Source organism: Oryx dammah, unplaced genomic scaffold (assembly GCF_014754425.2).
Source record: "Oryx dammah isolate SB20612 unplaced genomic scaffold, SCBI_Odam_1.1 HiC_scaffold_7, whole genome shotgun sequence".
NCBI lineage: Eukaryota > Metazoa > Chordata > Mammalia > Artiodactyla > Bovidae > Oryx > Oryx dammah.
Genome location: NW_024070191.1, coordinates 5,806,974 through 5,826,945, shown reverse-complemented (window position 1 = coordinate 5,826,945; position 19,972 = coordinate 5,806,974). Strand labels below are relative to the sequence as shown.

The following is a 19,972-nucleotide window of genomic DNA, read 5'->3' as shown; positions in this document are numbered from 1 at the left end:
TGACGTATTGATTTGATATATGGCTAATTCTCACTACAACTCTAGCTAACATCCATCACCACAAGTATTAACAGTTATATAATTTTTTCTTAACGGAACTTGTAAGGCTCACTCTCAGCAGCTTTCCGGCATGCAATACAGCGACATTAACTATGGTCACTGTGTTGCATCTATGTCTCTAGGATTTCCTTGTTATTCCTGGAGTTTGCACCTTTCGACCACCTTCAACCATGTTGTCACCCCCCCATCTCTGGTGACCACCCAACTGTCCTCTATCTCTGAGTTCGTTTTTTGTAGAATCCACGTATAAGCAAGAAAAGAGGTTTTTGACTTTCTCTGACTTATTTTACTTGAATAAGGCACTAAACGTCGATCTGTGTTGTCACAAACGCCAGCATTTCCTTTTCCACGGCCGAGTAATTCTCCATCGTGTGTGTCACACGATCGCCTTTTCTTTACCCATCTATGGACACTTAGGTTGTTCCCAAGTCTCCATTATTGTAAGTAAAGCTGCAGTGAACACGGAGGTGCAGATATCTTTGTGAGTTAATGTTTTCATTTGCTGCAGATAAATACCCAGAAGTAGAATTACTGGATCGTATGGTAATTATTTAATTTAGCTCTATGCAGTTTACATGTATAAAACTGCATAGAACTACACAGAGAAATCCCCCAGATATATGGATGCCCAGATGAGCTAAGTCAGAACCCCTGGTGATTGTGCGTTTTTAATGCTTTTGTTGAATTAAACTGATTTAACTTCGGCGTCGCTGGTCTCTGCTGCAGCGCTCGGGCTTCCCTTGTTGGCAAGCACGGGCTCTAGAATGAGGGCTTGGTAGTTGCAGCACTTGGGCTTTGCCGCCCCACAGCATGTGGGATCCTCCGGGAGCAGGGATTAGACCCGTGTCCCCTGCATTGTCAGGCAGATTCCTAACCCCTGAACCCCTAGTAAAGTTCAATTGTGTATTTCTAAACTCCTCAGATGATTCTAACGTTCTGTCAGGGTTGAGTCCCTGCCCTAGGCATTTTCACAGAAATACCTCGACAGGAATTTTACAGCATATTTGCAACACTCTGCTAGAAACAGAATTTGGTTGAAAAAGACAGTAAAATCTCCAAATCATTAATTCCTGTCTACAACTAAATAATGTGTGCATTTATCATATCCCTCTGAGTATTCCAGATCCTCGCTATTCAAGCAGCTTCCATGACATCATCTGGGAGCTTTTTATAAAAGCAGCATTTCAGGCCCCACCCATATCTACAGAACCACAGTCTGCCTTTTCACAGTGCAAATTCACATTTGAGTGTGAGAAGCCCTCTTTAAACCCTTCCTTAAGTTCTCAAGCTCAGAGTTTTCTCAAACACTTTTCAAACACAGTTACAAAGGGGCATGGTTTTAAGTAACTATCTAGAAATTAAATCTTTTAAGCCCCTAAATGGCATTTATAAAATATGAGAGGATAATATTTAATGTGAAGAACGTTCTATTAAAAACAGTGGCACTGGGTGCACATAATGAGAGTGGGTTACCAAACACAAAGACACTTTCATTGACAACATCAAAAGACGCCTCATCTGAATTTCATCCTTTCCAGTGTTTGCCTTTCAAGCAGTTTACTGAGTTTGATCAAGGCTATCCCTTATGCATAGACAGGTACGGTTTGTGCCATCTCTGATGCAAAGAGTGGCCACAGTGTGGGTAAGGGGTTCTGAGTTTAGATTGTTTGCTTGTTAATTGAATGATCTTGGAGGGGGCAGCTTCTCTGATAGTGAAGTGGAGGCTGGACCAGATGAGTGGTTTTGAGACGCATCAGAAGTATCCACAGAGGCACTGTGGGGGGTGACCCCATGGAAAGGTCAGGACCTTTGGGCCAAGGTCTGGACCTCTCTTCTCCTCAGTCTTTAACCAGAGCAGTTCTCCTGACAGCTGTCCTGTCTATTGCAGCTTTCACGCGACCTCACTTCAAGGGTTCTGCCATTTAACAAAGGCTGAAAACAACTGTTAATTAAGGTTTCTTGGAAACACACTGATTCTAAGGACCATTGTGGTAATATGAAGGTAATCACATGCATGTGATAGATACTAGCAAACATTAAAAAAAACCCTTATTTTGCACTGGAGAGGATGAGATGGTTGTATTCATTGTTGTACAGTTGCTCAGTCATGTCTGACTCTTTGCGACCCCATGGACCGCAGCATGCCAGGCTTCTCTGTCCTTCACTGTCTCCTGGAGTTTGCACGAACTCATGTCCGTTGAGTCAGTGATGCCATCCTACAATCTCATCCTCTGTCATCCCTTCTCCTCCCACCTTCAGTCTTCCCCAGCATCAGGGTCTTTTCCAATGAGTCAGTTCTTCACATCAGGTGGCCAGAGTATTGAGCTTCAGCTTCAGCATCAGTCCTTCCAATATTCAGAGATGATTTCCTTTAGGATTGACTGGTTTGATCTCCTTGCAGTCCAAGGGACTCTCAAGAGTCTTCTCTAGTACCACAGTTCAAAAGCATCAATTCTTCTGCGCTCAGCCTTCTTTATGGTCCAACTCTCACATCCATACATGACTACTGGAAAAACCATAGCCTTGACTAGACGGACCTTTGTCTGCAAAGTAATGTCTCTGCTTTTTAATATGCTGTCTAGGTTTGTCACAGCTTTTCTTAAAAGGAGAAAGTGTCTTTGAATTTCATGGCTGTGATCACCATCTGCAGTGATTTTGGAGCCAAGAAAATATACTCTGTCACTGCTTCCATTTTCCCCCCCATCTATTTGCCATGAAGTAATGGGACTGGATGCCATGCTCTTCATTTTCTGAACGTTGAATTTTAAGCCAGGTTTTTCACTCTCCCCTTTCACCTTCATCAACAGACTCTTTAGTTCCTCTTTGCTTTCTGCCATTAGGGTGGTGTCATCTGCGTATCTTAGGTTATTGGTATTTCTCTCTGCAGTGTTGATTCCAGCTTGAGCTTCATGCAGCCCAGCGTTTCCCATGATGCACTCTGCAGAGAAGTCAAACAAGCAGGGTGGCAGTAGACAACCTTGACGTCCTCCTTTCCCAGTTTTGAACCAGTTTGTTGTTCCATGTCTGCTTCTAACTGTTGCTTCTTGACCTGCATACAGATCTCTCAGGAGGCAGAGGTGGGTTGGTATTCCCATCTCTTTAAGGATTTTCTAGTTTGTTGTGATCCATACAGTCAAAGGCTTTAGCATAGTCAATGAAGCAGAAGTATATGTTTTCTGGACTTTTCTTGCTTTTTCTATGATCCCATGGATGCTGGCAATTTGATCTCTGGTTCCTTTGCCTTTTAAATCCAGCTTGTACATCTGGACGTTCTTGGTTCATGTACTGTTGAAGCCTAGCTTGAAGGATTTTGAGCATTACCTTGCTAGTGTGAGATGAGTGTAATTGTGCCATAGTTTGAAGATGCTTTGGCATTGCCCTTCTTTGGAGTGGAATGAAAACTGACCTTTTCCAGTCCTGTGGTCACTGCTGAGTTTTCCAAATGTGCTGGCATATTGAGTGCAGCACTTTCACAGCATCCTCTTTTAGGATTTGAAACAGCTCACCTGGAATCCCATCCCCTCCGTTAGTTCTGTTTGCAGCGATGCTTCCTAAGGCCCACTTGACGTGACACTCCAGGAGGCCGTGCTCCATGTAAGTGCTCCCACCGTTGTGGTTATCTGGGTCACTGAGACCTCTCTGCATAGTTGTTCTGTGTATCCTTGCCACCTCTTCTTTATATCTTCTGCTTCTGTTAGGTCCAGACCATTTCTGTCCTTTATTGAGCCCATCTTTGCATGACGTTCCCTTGGCATTTCTAATTTTCTTGAAGAGATCTCTAGTCTTTCCCATTCTATTGTTTTCCTCTATTTCTCTGCATTGTTCATTTCTTATCTCTCCTTGGTGTTCTTTGGAACTCTGCATTCAAATGTGTATATCTTTCTTTTTCTCCTTCGCCTTTCACTTCTCTTTTCTCAGCTGTTTGTAAGGCCTCCTCAGACAACCATTTTACCTCTTTGCATTTCTTTTTCTTGGGGCTGGTTTGGATCACCGTCTCCTGTACAATGTTATGAACCTCCGTCCATAGTTCTTCAGGCATTCTCTCTACCAGATCTAGTCCCTTGAATCTATTTGTTGCCTCCAGTGTAAAGCTGAAAAATAAAGGATTTGATCTAGGTCATACCTGAATGGCCTAGTGATTTTCCCTACTTTGTTCAATTTAAATCTGAATTTTGGATAAGGAGTTCATGATCTGAGCCACAGTCAGCTTCTGGTCTTGTTTTTGCTGACTGTATAGAGCTTCTTGATCTTTGGCTGCAAAGAGTCTGCCTGCAATGCAGGAGACCTGGGTTCGATCCCTGGGTTGGGAAGATCCCCTGGAGAAGGAAGTGGCAACCTACTCCGGTATTCTGGCCTGGAGAATCCCATGGATGGAGGAGCCTGGTGGGCTACAGTCCACAGGGTCGCAGAGTCAGACACGACTGAGCGACTTCACTTTCACTTTTCCTCTGGTGATGTCCATGTGTAGAATCATTGTTGGAAGAGGGTGTTTGTTACGACCAACATGTTCTCTCGGCAAAACTCTGTTAGCCTTTGTCCTGCTTCATTTTGTACTCCAGGGCTAAACTTGCTTGTTAACCCACCTATCTCTTGACTTCCTACTTTTGTATTCCAGGGCCCTATGATGAAAAGAACAACTTTTTTTGGTGTTAGTTCTAGAAGGTCTTGTAGGTCTTCACAGAATCGTTCAACTTCAGCTTCTTTGGCATTAGTGGTTGAGGCACAGACTTGGATTACTGTGATATTGAATGGTTGGATAGCATCACTGATTCAATGGACATGAACTTGGGCAACCTCCGAGAGATACTAGGGGACAGTGAGGCCTTGCGTGCTACAGTTCATAGGTTTCAGAGTTGGACACTACTTAGCGACTGAACAACAACAAAAACAGTGACTTAACAGTGTTGTGATAGTTTAAGGTGGACAGTGAAGGTACTCAGCCATGTATATACGTGCATCTATTCTCCCCCGAACTCCCTTCCCATGCAGGCTGCCATATAACGTTGAGCAGAGTTCCCTGTGCTGTCCAGCAGGTCCTTGTTCATTATCCATTTTAAATAAAGCAGAGTGTATATGTCAGTCCCAAACTCCCTAACTATCCCCTCCCCATATTCTTCCCCCGGGGAGCTGTAAGTTTGTTCTCTGTGAGTCTCTGTGTTTTGTGAATAAATTCATCTGTGTGACTTCTTTTTTGATTCCGCATGTAAGGGAGGTCATACACTATTTCTCTTTTGTCTGACTTCACCCAGTATGACAATCTCTAGGTCCATCCACGAGTGAACACTTTAAACCCAGGTCATTACCCATCCATCGGACGTTCTCAGAGCTGCACCGGTAAGCCCGACGAGCTGGCAGTTCTGCGCAGGGACTCCCGTGTCCCGTCTGGAGTGCTTCCACTGCTTTAGGTGGCTCTCTTCTCTAGAAGTGATGTGATCTCTGGAAAGCAGAGGACCCACAGATAATGACAGAAGCCCCACAGTCCCCAGTCTACAACTGCCGAATCCAAAAGCACTGAAACAGAGGTTTTCTGAAAGACAGGCAAAAATCTGACCCGAGTGTCTGAGACGACCAGTTGTGTGTCCCACTCCACGTGGTTTGTGTCATGGGAGAAACGGGAGACTGCGGCCTCCAAGTGCTCGGGGGTGGGGCCACAGGCAGCACCGTGCTGTCAGGGGAGTCCTCGGGGTGGAGGGCTGACTGGTAGGCGCAGAGAGTTTGTTGGGAAAAAGTCGTGCGGACTGTAAAGAGGACAGGAAGCAGGATCCCAAGAAGAGAGCTTGCGACGCAGCTGAGAGGACGAGGGGCGGGCAGGGAGAGCCTCGGCTATGCTGCAGCTGGAGGCGGGGGCTCCTGGAGGCCGAGAGGCTTTATCGGGAGAAGTAGCCAGGCCCCCCCGACACCTGCTGGGCACCGACCACCCAGGAAGGGCGTGGCCTTGGTTTGAAAGCTGAGGTGGGTCTTTAAGGTGAGACCAGCAGTTAGCTATTCATTCCAGCTGAACAGAAGATTCTTTCTTAAAGGTGATATCTGAGAGGCACAGCTCCAAGGCTGCCATGTAGCTTAAAATTTTTTTTTTATTATAATAACTTCGGTGGTGGTTTAGTCACTAAGTTGTGTCTGACTCTTTATGACCCCATGGACTGTAGCCCACCAGGCTCCTCTGTCCATGGAATTTCCCAGACAAGAATTCTGGAGTGGGTTGCCACTTCCTTCTCCAGGGAATCTTTCCCACCCAGGGATCGAACCTGGGTCTCCTGCAGTGCAGGCAGATTCTTTACCAACCGAGCCAGTAACTTTATTGAGGTATAATTCACACTCTGTAAAACTTACCACGGAAAACTTACTGTTCAATGATGTTAGTAAATGGATACAGTTGTATGACCAAAATCAGTCGAGTTTTAGAATATTCCTATCACCCCAAAATGTTTGCTGTCTATTCCCATTTCTACCCCCAGTGGCAGGAAACCACAGATCTGTTTTCTGTCTATAGTTCTGCCTTCTCGAGAAATGTTATCTAAGTGGAATCACACAGCACATAGTCTTTGGAGTCTGGCTTCTTTCTCCTTCCCTGTTCTCGGGGATGGTTCACGTTGCTGCCTCTATCAATTGTTTGCTGTTTTTTTTATCACCAAGTAGTGATCTGCGGTGTGGATATAGCAGGTTTTGTTTACCCATTTATCAGTTGATGGACTGCTCCTAGCTTTTGGCTGGTGTGAATAATGTTGCTATGAACGTTTGTGTGCAAGTCCTTCTGCAGCCACATTTTCAGTTCTCTTGGGTACACACCTAGGAGTAAAGTTGCTGGATTACACGGTAAGTGTATGTTTCGTTTTCAAAGGAAACTGCTGAATGACACAGCCATTCCAGCAGCGCATGAGTCCTAGGCTCCGCACGTGCTGGTCAGCCCTTGCACTGTCAGAATTTTTGGCTGCAGCTGTTCCTGACGGCGCATGGCGGCATCCCCGTGTGCTTTTACTTTGCATCTAATGACCAGTGACGTTGAACATCATGTACTTAGTCATGTCTACATGCTCTGTGTGAAATGTCTTTTGGGCAGTCTTCTTGTTAAGGAACAGAAATTCTTTTGTTTGCTTTTATCTGTTTTTAATTGAAGGATGATTGCTTTACAGTATTGGTTTGATTTCCGCCACTGAATAGAAGTTCTTTACATAGTCTGGACACGGTTCTTTCATCAGATATGTTTGAAAATATTTTGCCTAGTCTGTGACTTGTCTTTTACTTTCCTAAATGGTTTCTTTCAAACAGCAAAACTTGTACTTTTGACGAGGTCCAGTTCATTTTTTGTATGAATTGCGCCCTCAGTGTCACACGTGGGAAATCCCTGCTAACCTTTCAGAACGATTGCCTGCTGTGTTTTCTTCTAGACATTTAACAATTTTAGGTCAGTGGTTCTCAGCTGGGAAGTTTTGGTCTCCAGAGCACATTTGGGGATACCTGAAGACAGTCTGGAGGGTCACAGCTGGTAGAGTGTGCCAATGGCATCTAATAGAGGCCAGTTATGGGGCTCCAGGTACTGCAGTGCCCAGAACAGCCTTCAGCGCACAGAATCATCCTGTCGGAAATGCCCGTAGTGCTGCGGCTGACAAACCCCGAGTCAGCTCTGGCCTCTCTGAGTTCACTGTGTGTGGTGTGAGGTGGGGATCTCTGTGCACTTCCTTTTTGCATGTGAGGTAAGGATATATTTTTTTTTTCCTCTCTTACTGCACTGAATTGCCTTGGCAACTTTGTTGAAATCAGGTGACCATAAACATGGGGTTTGTATCTAGATTCTCTAGTCTCTTCCCTTGATTTGCATTCTACCTTTATGCCAGTAAATTTTGAAACCAGGTAGTGTAAATCTCCTAACTTTGTTCTTTTTCTAAGAAATTACTTCCTTCTTTGCATTTTCATATACATTTTAGCATTAGCTTTTCAAACTCTGTAAAAAAAAGAAAAACAACTGGCATTTTGATGATTACATTATATAAATCAATTTTGAGGAAAATTAGCCCTCTTATGAATAGTCTTCTAATCCATCTTGGTATATTTCTCCAATTACTTGGATCTTTAATTTTTCCCAGAAATGTTTTTGTAGGTTTCAGTATAAATTTATTCCTAGTTTATTTTTAGATGATATTGCAAAGAGTTGTATTCTTAATTCCATTTTTGAATTATCTTTTTTTTTATTCCTTATTGTTTCCTACATATAGTATATGTGATCTGAGATACTTTTACTTCATTTCCAGTCTGTATGAATTTAATCCCTTTTCTGGCCTCCTTCTTTCAGTAGAATCTCTGATACAATGTTGAATAGAAGTGGTGAGAGCCATATGCCTTTCAAAATTAAAAAAAATTCAGAATTCTGAGACACTTTTAGTCCTCTGTGTTTGTGTAAGGGGTGCAAACTTGTAGTAACTAACTTTTAGGATTGCTGGGAGGATTAAACAAGATACCACATACAAAATGCTTAGTGGAAATTCTAAGCAAGTGACCTCCTAAGGGACGGCTTTTAGAAAGAGAATCCTAAGTGGCTGCTGGTGGGCAGCATCAGGGACCAGGACTCTGCTGTTAGGATGCAGGCCTGGGCGGACACGTTGTCTGGGTGGCCCTCTGTGGCCCCACAGCCGGGGGATGAAGTTCTCCGTGGCTTGTCTACTCTGCTGTTAGGATGTAGGCCTGGGCGGACACGTTGTCTGGGTGGCCCTCTGTGGCCCCACAGCCGGGGGATGAAGTTCTCCGTGGCTTGTCCCCACCGGGAGTTGGCAGATTTTTGGTTAGTTGCCAGGAACTGCTGGTGTCAGGGGAGCTCTGCCAAAGTATTGATACCTGAGCCCCAAAGTAGCCAAGCCCAGGATGTAGTGGACGACATTGTGAAACAGGGCGTATGCGGAGGGAGGAAGGACCCAGGCTTGCCAAGCAGTGCTGAGGCTCAAGGTTGCTGGGCAGCAGTGTTAAGAGAGGCCTGGGGCATATGCTATGTTTACACCAAGAGAAAATGCTTCCTTATTTCCATGGGCACTGTCGTTGCCTTTCTCTAAGGTTTATTCTAGACGTAGACCCCTTGTGTTTGCTGAGACTGGATATTTATTTGGGGCTTCCTAGGTGGCGCTAGTGGTAAAGAACCTGCTCGCCAATGCAGGAGACGTAAGAGATGTGGGTTCAATCCCTGAGTCGGGAAGATTCTCCTGGAGAAGGGGATGGCAGCCCACTCCAGCACTCTTGCCTGGAGAGTCCCCATGGACAGAGGCGCCTGAGGGGGCTACAGTCCATAGGGTCACCCAGAGCGACTTAGCATGCAGGCACACGAGATTATTTGAGGTAGAAATCGCAGCTGAGATGAGGAACATGATGGAACAGAATCATGAGGGCATTGTAGCAGCACCTGCAGCCTTGCTGGGTTGAGGGTTTCTCTCTGCGAGAAGCTGAGCAGCTGCGTGTGTAGGATTCATCCCGAATCCCCATCTCCTCCAGGGGACGGCGGGCATCCTGGAGGCCAGTGGGGACCCCGGTCTGTGGCGGGTGGTGCTCTCCTCGCCAGAAACTAAGCTCGCAGAAGCCAGGGCTACTTCCACGGCGCTAATAATCATTAATTACAGCTCCTGACACCTGTCCTCATTAATTGTTTTGAAAGGAATCTCAGGGACCTAAGGTGTAACTGTGATAACAGACCAGCATCCTTCACACCTAGCAGATGACAACCAAGAAACTCAGGGGTTCTTTGCTCTCATTAATAAACACAATTTAATTTCCACCCTTTATTTAACAGTACAGTGCTTCAGTGACAAATTCTGGGACTTCATTATGATCATCTCTGGGACACACAGACTGGGTTTATATAGAAAAGGCCCAACAGGGGAGGGTCAGTACTTCTCTGAGACACACAGTCAGACGTCAGAAAGCCACATGAAGGCGCTTCTTCATACACCGCACACACGCACAAACGTGATGACGTACGAAGGCATCCCTTCTGTGGCCGAGGATGAGTGGTGGGCTGTTCGCAGCTGCTGTGGGCTGAAAAGCGTCTTCATCACGGCAGCAGGTGGTTCTCAGAGGCACAGATCTTGTGCTGAGTGATCGAATCTAGAGGGAGAGCAGCAGTTAGTACTGATAATGGCCCGCATATGGGAAGACAACAACCTCACAGTAGTGTTGTTGCTCAGCTGTGCCCGACTCTCTGTGACCCCATGGACTGTAGCCCGCCAGGCTCCTCTGTCCATGGTCTTCTCCAGGCAAGAGTAGTGGAGTGGGTGGCCATTTCCTCTTCCAACCTTATCATAGATATACTAAACGTTTTTAAAATCTTCAGTGGTCCTGGGCTTCATGGCCCACACATGTGTGTCCACGATGGCACACGTGCCTAACTAAAGTGAAGCAGGATAACATAAAGTGAAATGAAGAGCTCAGCTCCTAAGCTGCACCAGCAACATTTCAAATGCTTGGAATCCACGTCTTCGCAGCACATTTGGACATGCCCTTCATGGTGGAACGTTCCAGTGGACAGTCTATGACACAGGAGACTCAAATTCTCATCTTGCTATGGCAAGTACTCCCTGGTACAGGGCAGAGCATAACTAACTGTTTTCTGAGAACCACAGGAAGCGCCCTGGCCTGGGACCAGCCCCAGGTGCAGGAGAGGGGGCCGGCACAGGTGGGCCTGCAGCCGGCTCCAGCAGCCCTGTGCTCTCAGCACTGGAGAGCTGATTGCCCCTGACCCTTCTGCTGCTGTTGGGATGAGAGAGGCGTGCAGTGGGTGGTCAGCGCTGACTGACTGACAAAGTTAACTTACTGACGGCAACATTATCCAGTGGGTGAACAACTGTGTCTGAAGGACTTTAAGAGGTCAGGATGATGAACAACAGAACATGGAAAGCTGTGACGGTTTTGAGATACAAAGCAGAAAAAATGGGCTTATTTTATGAGTAAAAGAAAAACAAAACAAAATGGAAGGAAAAAAACAGCTCATCTTAGTTGTAGCTCAAGGCAGTGCCCCAGAGTTTAATCAGAGCCCTCCAAGATGAATGCACCTCCTCACAGGTGGTCTGAGCTGGGAACTGAATCACAGAAGGGAGGATCATTAATATTTGTTATATAGCTCACACACATCCTATAAATGTAATATGTACAGTGGAACTGTAACAATTATCACTGATACCACATACACCACTTAATTCTCTCCACAATACAGTTAGGGATTGTTATGGCTTATATTTTACTGTTAGCCCTTTATTCATGATACGTATTGCATATACTTTCTCTCAGTTTGTTACTTGTGTTTTAACTTTTCTTATAGAAATTTTTACTTATATATTCAAATTATACCAGTCTTTTATTGCATCCGGACTTTGAATCACAGGTAGAAAAGGTTCCCTAGACTTGGTTATACAATAATCCATATAATCTTCCAGGTTGTAAAAACCCTACTGATTCCAGTTTTTACATTGATTTCTGACAGGATGTCATTTTTGAAAGCCAGAGAAGACTGCAAATAGGATGACGCTCTTTCCTACCTAATCTAAAAATTCAGTATATAATTAACACAGAACAGATAAATAGATCAGTGGATAAGAACAAAATCTAGAAACTGACCCATGCATATGTGGGAGTTTAAGAGATGATTCAAGGTGGCATTATAAACCAATGGAGGGAATTCCCTGACAGTCCAGTGGTTAGGACTCCACGCTTCCCTGCTCGGGGAACTAAGATCCCGCACGCAAAAAAAAATAAACATCAGTGAAGAAGGATAAGCTATTAAAGAGATGATTCCTGTATCCCACAATAAATACAGATGGATTAATGCTCTAAACAGTAAAGACTATAAGAGCATTAATAGAGACAGGAGACTAGGTGAAAGCTCAGGGTAGGTAAAGCTTTCTAAGTGAAGTCTCAGTTTACGTGCTGTGGAGGAATAGAGGTATTTTGTTCCATCCAGAAAAATAATTAAAAAGTAAAACCCATAGAAAACACCATATAAATAAAGATAGACAAGTTGAGAGGATTTTATGTTTATCACAAAAGGTTAGAGTTCATATTAAACAATCAGTGTAAAGCAATGTGGAAAAGAGAAACAGCCTGATGTAAAAGCAGGCAGGGGACAAGAACAGCAGTTCAGGAGCTGCGAGTCCCTGCTCAGTGCTCACGAGGAACTCAGTAATTAGCATACGCCTTAAGTAATGAGGTCACCAGATAGTGAAAACATGGTTGAAGTCTGGAACTGGTGAGGGTGTGGGAAACAGGAATATCAAAGTACTGTTAGAGTGCAACCCAGTGAAGCTGTGTGCATCAAAATTTAAAGGACACACACCCCAGGTTTCAGTAATTCCCCATGTATGAATCTATTTTACAAAAATACTCCTGTCTGGGATTGGGCGAGACTAATCAGAGCTTAAGATGGTCTCTTAAAATTGAATTTGAATCACTCCAACTAGAACACACACACATACAGTTTACAATAGCAGAATAGTGGAAATAACCCCAAATATCAAATCGTAAGGAGTGTATAAATTAATCACAGCACCTCTGACGGTTAAAAGAATGAAGCAATTGCATGACAATGGAAGGGCCTTCTAGACCGAGGATTGGATAAAAGCTCACGACTGTGATTCTCCGTTTATGGAGAACAAACCCTCAATGCCTGTGTTTATATACATTTACTTCTACGTAAATGTATGTTAACCCTGAAAGAGACAGCTTTGTCTGTAGTGTATCTGCTTTAGGGAAGGGTAGTTGGATTGGGGGATTTTATGTATTTCTCTGCTGTCTGACTTCCCTGATCATGAAATCAAGTGTCACTCTACATATCCGTCCATCTATTGTGGCGGGCAAAAAAATATTGGCTGGAGAAGGATCCAGCTTTAAATTAAGATAAAACAGAAGCCACAGAAAGTCTGGCTAACCCCTCCGCCCTCTGGGACGGTGCTGCCCGAGGGGTTCGCCCCTGGACCCCTGAGCAGGGATGAGGGGCGCATGGTGGCGATCGCGGTTGGGGCAGGGGAGCACTTGGGCGGCCGAGCATCCAGGGGGCCAGCCACGTCCAGGGGGCGCCTCCCAGCTCCACGTTCCCAACTGTAAACACACCCGGGGAGAGGGATTTCTGTCCAAGTTCATTTGGTGTCTGAAGACGGCCACGTCCCCAAATTCCAATGTCATGTCAGACGTACGATCGTCAAACACCCCATAAAACATGAGCACAAGACAGAGGTTAGCGCAGTGCCAGTCCCCGCCAGCTGAGAGGGAGACAAATTGTACACGAGCGGCTCCCATGAAATTGCAATTGGAAAGAAAGAAACCCAGGTTTTGTTTGTTTGTTTTCAGCAGACCGGTCTTGGAACACGTTATGTGCACATGTTCAAGTTCACTGGCCGTGCTTCTGTGTGGTTGTGTGCTTGGGATGTCGAATCAACATGCTGCCAGTGCCTTTTCTTTTTTTTAAGGGTGGGGCAGATAAGTCACTTTATTTGAACTAAGACTCCGGTTGCCAACAGCCAGATGTGGTCCTGTGCGTAGAGTTCAGGGACCCTCAGGGCCCTCGCGGGAGCTTTATCTTGACAAAATGAGCCACGAATTTTAGGGCTGGGAAATAGCAGGGTCTGTGCAGCCGGATATCTGTACATAAGGGGTCAGCTCGTGACTCTGCAGGGCTTCCCTGGTGGTTCAAATGGTAAAGAGTCTGCCTGCAACACAGGAGACGTGGGTTCGATCCTTGGGTTGGGAAAAATCCCCTGGAGAAGGGAATGGTAACCCATTGCAGTATTCTTGCTTGGAGAATCCCATGGACAGAGGAGCCTGGCGGGCTACAGTCCATGGGGTCGCAGAGCTCAACACAACTGACCGACTAACACTTTCAGGCGACACTTCCTTCTCTCTGCTGTGTGGAGTGAGGGTCCCCGACGGGTGCTGAAGGTCGGCAAGTCCTTTCTGATGCTGAGCCCGGCCCGCGTCTCCCTCTGGACCCACACCAAGCATCTCTCCCCGCCCACGCGCTGTTTCCTCTTCTGAACAAGCCAGGCCCTTCTCTGCTTCTCCATGGATCCCGAGTCCCAGGCCCTCACCATTCTCCCAGGTGCTCGGCATCCGAGTCTAGGATTCACCTTCCCCTCCTCTCTGTCCTCACATGGCACACCGCCCAACCTGCCAGAGGGTGCAGTTGGCCTCAGCACTTTCATTTAACATCTGACAGCTTCCCATCACCTCCATCACTATTACCCTCGTCCTAACCACCACCACCGATCACCAGAATCTCTGTAAGAGCCTACGGTCACTCTCTGGCTTCTCTTTAAAAATACGTCTCGGAGCCCATTTCCCTTTCTTAAAATCCTCTGGTGACTTCTGCTCATCCTTAGAACAAACACCACACAGCTGACCGCTGTCCACGTGGCCTGTGGGCTCAGGCTCCGCCGCCGCCTCCTCCTCATCCCCTGGACCCACAGCCTCTGCCCACCTCTAGCCTTGACCCTAACTGTTCCCTCAGCGCCACACAAGCCCATCTGGCCTCGGCGAGGAGCCCAGCTCACTGTCTCTCTCCACATTCCAACGTGTTTTCTTCATAGTATTTATCACCACCAGGATTTTAGAAAATGTTCTCTGTCGTCTTTAGAGGGTAAGCCCCCAAAGAGCAAGGGCTGTATCTGCCTTGCCACCTGCTATTCCAGGAGTGCCAAAAACATGCTTGGTACACGGAAGACACTCAACAAACACGAACTGCGTGAGTGAATGACCTGACGCCGTGCACAGTACCTGGAGGAGACAGTCTAACCTAGCAGGTCTCAGTCTTTTTTTCTGCTCTGATATTGGGGTAGAGGTGTTCACTTATCTGATACGTAACCAAGGGTACAGTATGCATTTGTGCTGTCTTAGATAAGACTGGCTAGTTTATTCCTAGCATGACAACTTTTCCTGTCCACCTAAGATATGTGAGTGAAAAGATATCACAGGGCTAGTCTTGAGTTCACTATTTTTCCTATACATTTTATATTTATTCCTGGGCATGGAAATGCTGATGATTTTAGTAAGTGTATCTTAAGAATCTTGCTGAACTGATTATAACCATTTCTTGACTCTCTTCAATTTTTCTATGTATATACTGTATCATAGGCAAATATGTTGTAAGTTTTTTTATACTCCTCATCGTTTAGGAAAGTTCTCTTATTCCTAATTGTTGTTGTTATTGTTTTTAATCATGAGTGGGTACTGGATTTTTCTCTAACGCTTTCAACATCTGCTGAGAACAATCAATGGACTAGAAGAAAAGATTTAATGATATTTGTTTCTACATTATTCAGTTAAACCTTACCTGATTATATGTTTCTTAACATACTGCTAAATTTAATTTGCCAATATTTTATTTTGGATTTTTACATCCATCTTCACAAATGAGTTTGGGCTAGCCATGTAAAATGAGATGAAATAGCTTCTCTTTTCTTTTTGTCCTGCAGTAACTTGAGATATTTGGTAAAACTTTTTGTTAAAATTATCTAGGGGGAAGTGGTGGTTTTTTTGTGGTGAGACAGACATGAGCTGAAAGTTGCCATTTAAACTGTTCTGAGTACACGGCTCAGTGGCAATAAGCACACTCACAGCACTGTGCCACCATGACCAGCGCCCCTGTCCAGGAGCTTCTTACAATCCCAAACATAATCTTTGTGTTCTTTAAACAGCAACTCCCCATTCCTTTCCCCTCTCCTTCCAGACTGAATTAACCTCTGTATTTCTGTCCCTATGAATTTGCTTCTGCTCAGGTAACTCATAAGACTGGGATTATGCGGCACCTGTCTTTCTGGGACTGGCTTATTTCACCTGAACGCAGTGTCTTCAAGGTCCATTCGTGTTGTTGCAGGTTTCAGAATAGCCTTCCTTTTTAGAGCAGAATAATATTCTGTTGTTTGTCTACATCACCTCTCCACGTCTGGTTCTTAACCTGTATAGTGGAGACGTGGCCTGAGACGCTCCAAGGACCCCTGACAGACTCGACGTGATCAGCAAACCGTCAGTCCAGGGCTGTAACAAACGCCCCAGGCAGAGCATGCAGCTCTGGGCTGCTCTCTGCTCGCTCCTCCAGGGGGCAGGGAGCCTGCCAGCACGCACAAGGCCCGTACACTATCAGGGACCTTTTTCCTGAAAACACTGACGTGGGGAGACACTCAAATCAAATGCTGTTTTATAAGTTATGAGGAAATCATGCTGAGGCGAGACTTTTTTTTTTTTTGGCAAGGCTGTTGAGATTATTACATCATGTTCCCACAACAGCATAAAATGTATGTTTTATCACTTGAACGTAGCCCAGGCTGGAAAGGGCGCCTAAGAATGGAAATGTCTTATGAGAAAGGCCAAGCTCAGCCTGATAAGACCGGTGGGGATAAAAGGAGGGAAAAATGGTCACAGCTCAGGCCACTGACCCTCGATGGATGCCCCGTGCCCCCTGCCAGCCCCCACGCCACCAGGGAACCCCAGACCTGTTGTTCCTTGACCCGTAAGACGGGAACGGTGCTCTGTGGGGTGCGGGGAGCCCACCTCCTGGGAAGTGCTTCAGAAGGTAACCGGTCGCACCAAGATCAGGTGAAGGTAACTTTCTGCCTCCTGGTGCCGGGAATCTGAGTTTTGTTTTCCTGTTTATTTCCATACGTATTCAAGCTCCACAAGTGTGCCCTCTCTCAGAAATCCCCACTCCCCCTCTGGATGAATGATTCATCAAGAATCTTGGCCCAAGTGTGCTGCTGTTTCAGGGAAAGCGGGCCCTGGGGAACGGCTCGGGAACACAGTCGGGACCGGTCTGGTGGCCTCCGCAGAAGGCGGCTCGGCTGATGTGAGCTTCTGCTCAGAGCAGGTGACTGATCATGGCTAGGTTTCACGTGTGGAGCCCGAGGTGGAGATGGCTTAAGTTCACGCTGTTCTAGGCCAGCATCACCAGGTGGTGGAAGGATGGTGTGACAGGTTTTTTTTTTTTTTTTTTTTTTTAAGAAAACACTGAAATACATTGGGTCATTGTTTCTGAGATACAATGAAGGGATAAAAGGCCTATCTGACGGCTCACAGCGCTCAGACGTGAGGTCACGGTGAAAGTGTCCACCTTCCCTCCGCTGAGAGGGTGATGCCAACGGCCCCCCTTCCTCCTACTCATTCAGCCCGTGCGACTCTATTGCTCGGTGCCGTTTAGTCGTCCTGTCTTGTCCGATACCTTGCGACCCCATGGACTGTAGCCCGCCAGGCTCCTCTGTCCGTGGGATTTCCCAGGTAAGAATACTGGAGTGGGTTGCCATTTCCTTCTCCAGGGGATCTTGCTGACCTGAGGATCAAACCCGTGTCCCCTGCATTGGCAGGCAGATTCTTTACTGTCTGAGTCACTAGGAAAGCCTTTGACTCTATTAGGCCTGCAAAAATAAAGACCCCACAGAATATAGGAGTAAATGCAAGGTACTTAAAAAAAAAACCTTAGAATCTTTGGTTTGGAAGGCAAATTACAAATCTAAAAAGCTGCTTTAAAGATTTTAAAAGCAGTTTGAATAAAATAAGTCTCAGAGATTCTAGCTCACACAGCATCTGATATTCTAGTTGGAACAAATTTAGTTGATAAAATCTGAGTCCTGCTTTTCATAATTTATCACAAAATGACATTTAAGTTGGTGCCTTAACGTGGTTTTAATTTTAATTTCACAACATTTTGAGAATAAAGTATTCTCTGGAAGTGTTTATGATGAAAGCTAATGGGAAGGAGAACAGTCTTCAAGAGAGAAGACGCTTCTCTGCCGAAGGAGCGGGAATGACTCTTCCCCGTGTCGGGGAGTCTGGGCCCCGCGGCCCTGGACACTGGCCCCTGCGGGGGGAGGGAGTCTGCACGCCTGCGCTGTCTCCTCCGATCACCCTGTTCATCACCCTGTCAGGTACAGAGGTGACCGCACTAGGTCCAGAAGGAAGCAGGTGACGTGTTAGAGAGAACAAGGAATCAGCCTAGAAGGCAGCAGACCTGGGTTCGATCTCTGGGTCTGGAAGATGCCCTGGAGGAGGAAATGAGAACCCACTCATGTATTCTCGCCTGGGGAGTCCCATGGACAGAGGAGTCCGGTGGGTACAGTCCATGGGGTCACAAAGGGTCGGACACGACTGAGCGACTAACACACACAGAAAAGGTGACGATCTAGACTGTGTGTCCTGCAGGTCTGTGCACACGTGGAGAGACATCAAAATGAAATCTCCTTCACCGGCACAAAGCCGGAGCTCCATTCAGAAGGAGATGCATACACACTAACAGAACACACATTTTTCAAGTGTGTAACACTCATACGACGAGGCTGTGGAGACAGCCAGAGGACCCAGTGCGCACTGGCAGGGGACTGGCGTTATGGGTGAGGATTTCAGCATGCGGAGAGCCAAGGATTCCAGGACACACAATACCCGGATGTTGCCAAGGGCACTCGCAGATGGTGTGAGCAGTGACAAGTCAGAAACAGGACATGAGTTACGGGAGGGGAAAGGAACAGAAAGGCAGGCCCGCAGCTTCAGCTCTGAGACTCAAAGAATGCCAAAGGGCCAGTGGACATGACAATGTGGGCCTCGAGCAGGTAGGCGTCTGCCTCTTGAGGACCCACCAGCAGGGGGGCCATGTGGCCAGACCCCTGGGGGAGCCAGGCCGGCAGCCGACACGCGCACAACGTGTGCACAGAAACGCACCAGCGCCAGAAGGGGCCGGCCAAGTTCCCCAACCTGGAAACAATAAGAGTGCAGACCAGCCTCTGGCCCCCTGCACGACCGCAGGCTTTGGAAAGATTAGCTGTCGGTGGGACTGTTGATATCAGCCATGTGCGCAGTCCCGTTAGCTGAGGGAGACTCTTTCCAAAGCACAGTTCTGGTCTTCACTTGGTATCATTTTGATACACGCAGTTTTGTTAAAAACAACAACAACAACAACAAAAAACAAAACCAAAACCTCTGTTTGAGAACACAGGATGTTTTGAAGGTTGTATTTTTGGCATGTGGAAAAGAGTAAACAGCCTCTGTTGGCTTCTGGACTGTAGCTACAACCATAGGTGTTTTGAAGTTAGTTTCCAGGCAGATGACAAATGACTGTGCACCAGAAAGTGAAAGATTCTATATCAAAGGAGGACCACTGGCCATTTACAAGATCTTCATGAGCATGGTTATTATAAATGAGTGCCACCAGAACAAACACGGCCTCTGCCAATCTTAAACCAGCAGGCCCTGACCTGGCACCGGGGACCAGTTTCACGGAAGACCATTTTTCCACGGACTGGTGGCGGAGCGGGGCTGGTTTTGGGATGATTCAAGCACATTACATTTATTGTGCACTTTATTTCTAATCAAATGCCGCCGCTGAGCTGACCGATGGGGGTACTGGTCTGTGGCCCCAAGGCAATCCTGGTGTTGAAGGGTAACATCTACGATGGGGTGAGAGAAGCCAGGAGTTTGGGGTTTAGAGACAAGGAAAGTGAACAGGAGGAAGGCTGAGAAAGAAACTTAGGCGGAGAGGGAGAGGGAGACATCTAAGAAGCCAGGTGAGCAGCTTGGCCCAAAAAGTGCTGAAATGGGTAATCCAGTGTCAGGGGCTGGACCTCCACAAAGTCCACAGGTCGAAGACCGAACCTCCAGGACCTTGGAACGGGACTGTGTTTTGAAAAAGGGCCTTTGAAGAGGTCACTAAATTAAAATGAGGTCATGAGAATGGGCCCTGATCCAGTTACTGGTGTCCTCAGAAGAAGAAGATGGGGACACGAGGGAGAGCCACGTGAAGACACAGGGCAAAGACGGCTCCCCCAGGCAGGGGAGAGAAACCAGCCTTGCGGATGCTGATCAGACGTCCAGCCTCCAGGACACAGGGAAAGATGGCCCCCTGAAGCAGGGGAGAGAAACCAGCCTTGCGGACGCTGATCAGACGTCCAGCCTCCAGGACACAGGGAAAGACGGA

General features: G+C 46.5%; 1 protein-coding gene across 5 annotated transcripts in view; it reads right to left on the bottom strand.

The window, feature by feature from the left end:
• Nucleotides 1–9,785: 9,785 nt before the first annotated feature.
• MCPH1 (microcephalin 1) overlaps nucleotides 9,786–19,972 on the bottom strand; it is a 225,654-nt gene continuing 215,467 nt past the window's right edge. For 3 of the 5 annotated variants that reach the window (XM_040243213.1, XM_040243209.1, XM_040243211.1), the window contains one exon: nucleotides 10,202–10,417. In XM_040243213.1, the coding sequence (XP_040099147.1) occupies nucleotides 10,344–10,417 (74 nt within the window). In that variant the 3' untranslated portion in view covers nucleotides 10,202–10,343. Of the gene's footprint in view, nucleotides 10,141–10,201; nucleotides 10,418–19,972 lie in introns of those variants that run through there. The other 2 variants (XM_040243210.1, XM_040243212.1) reach the window with 1 other exon arrangement.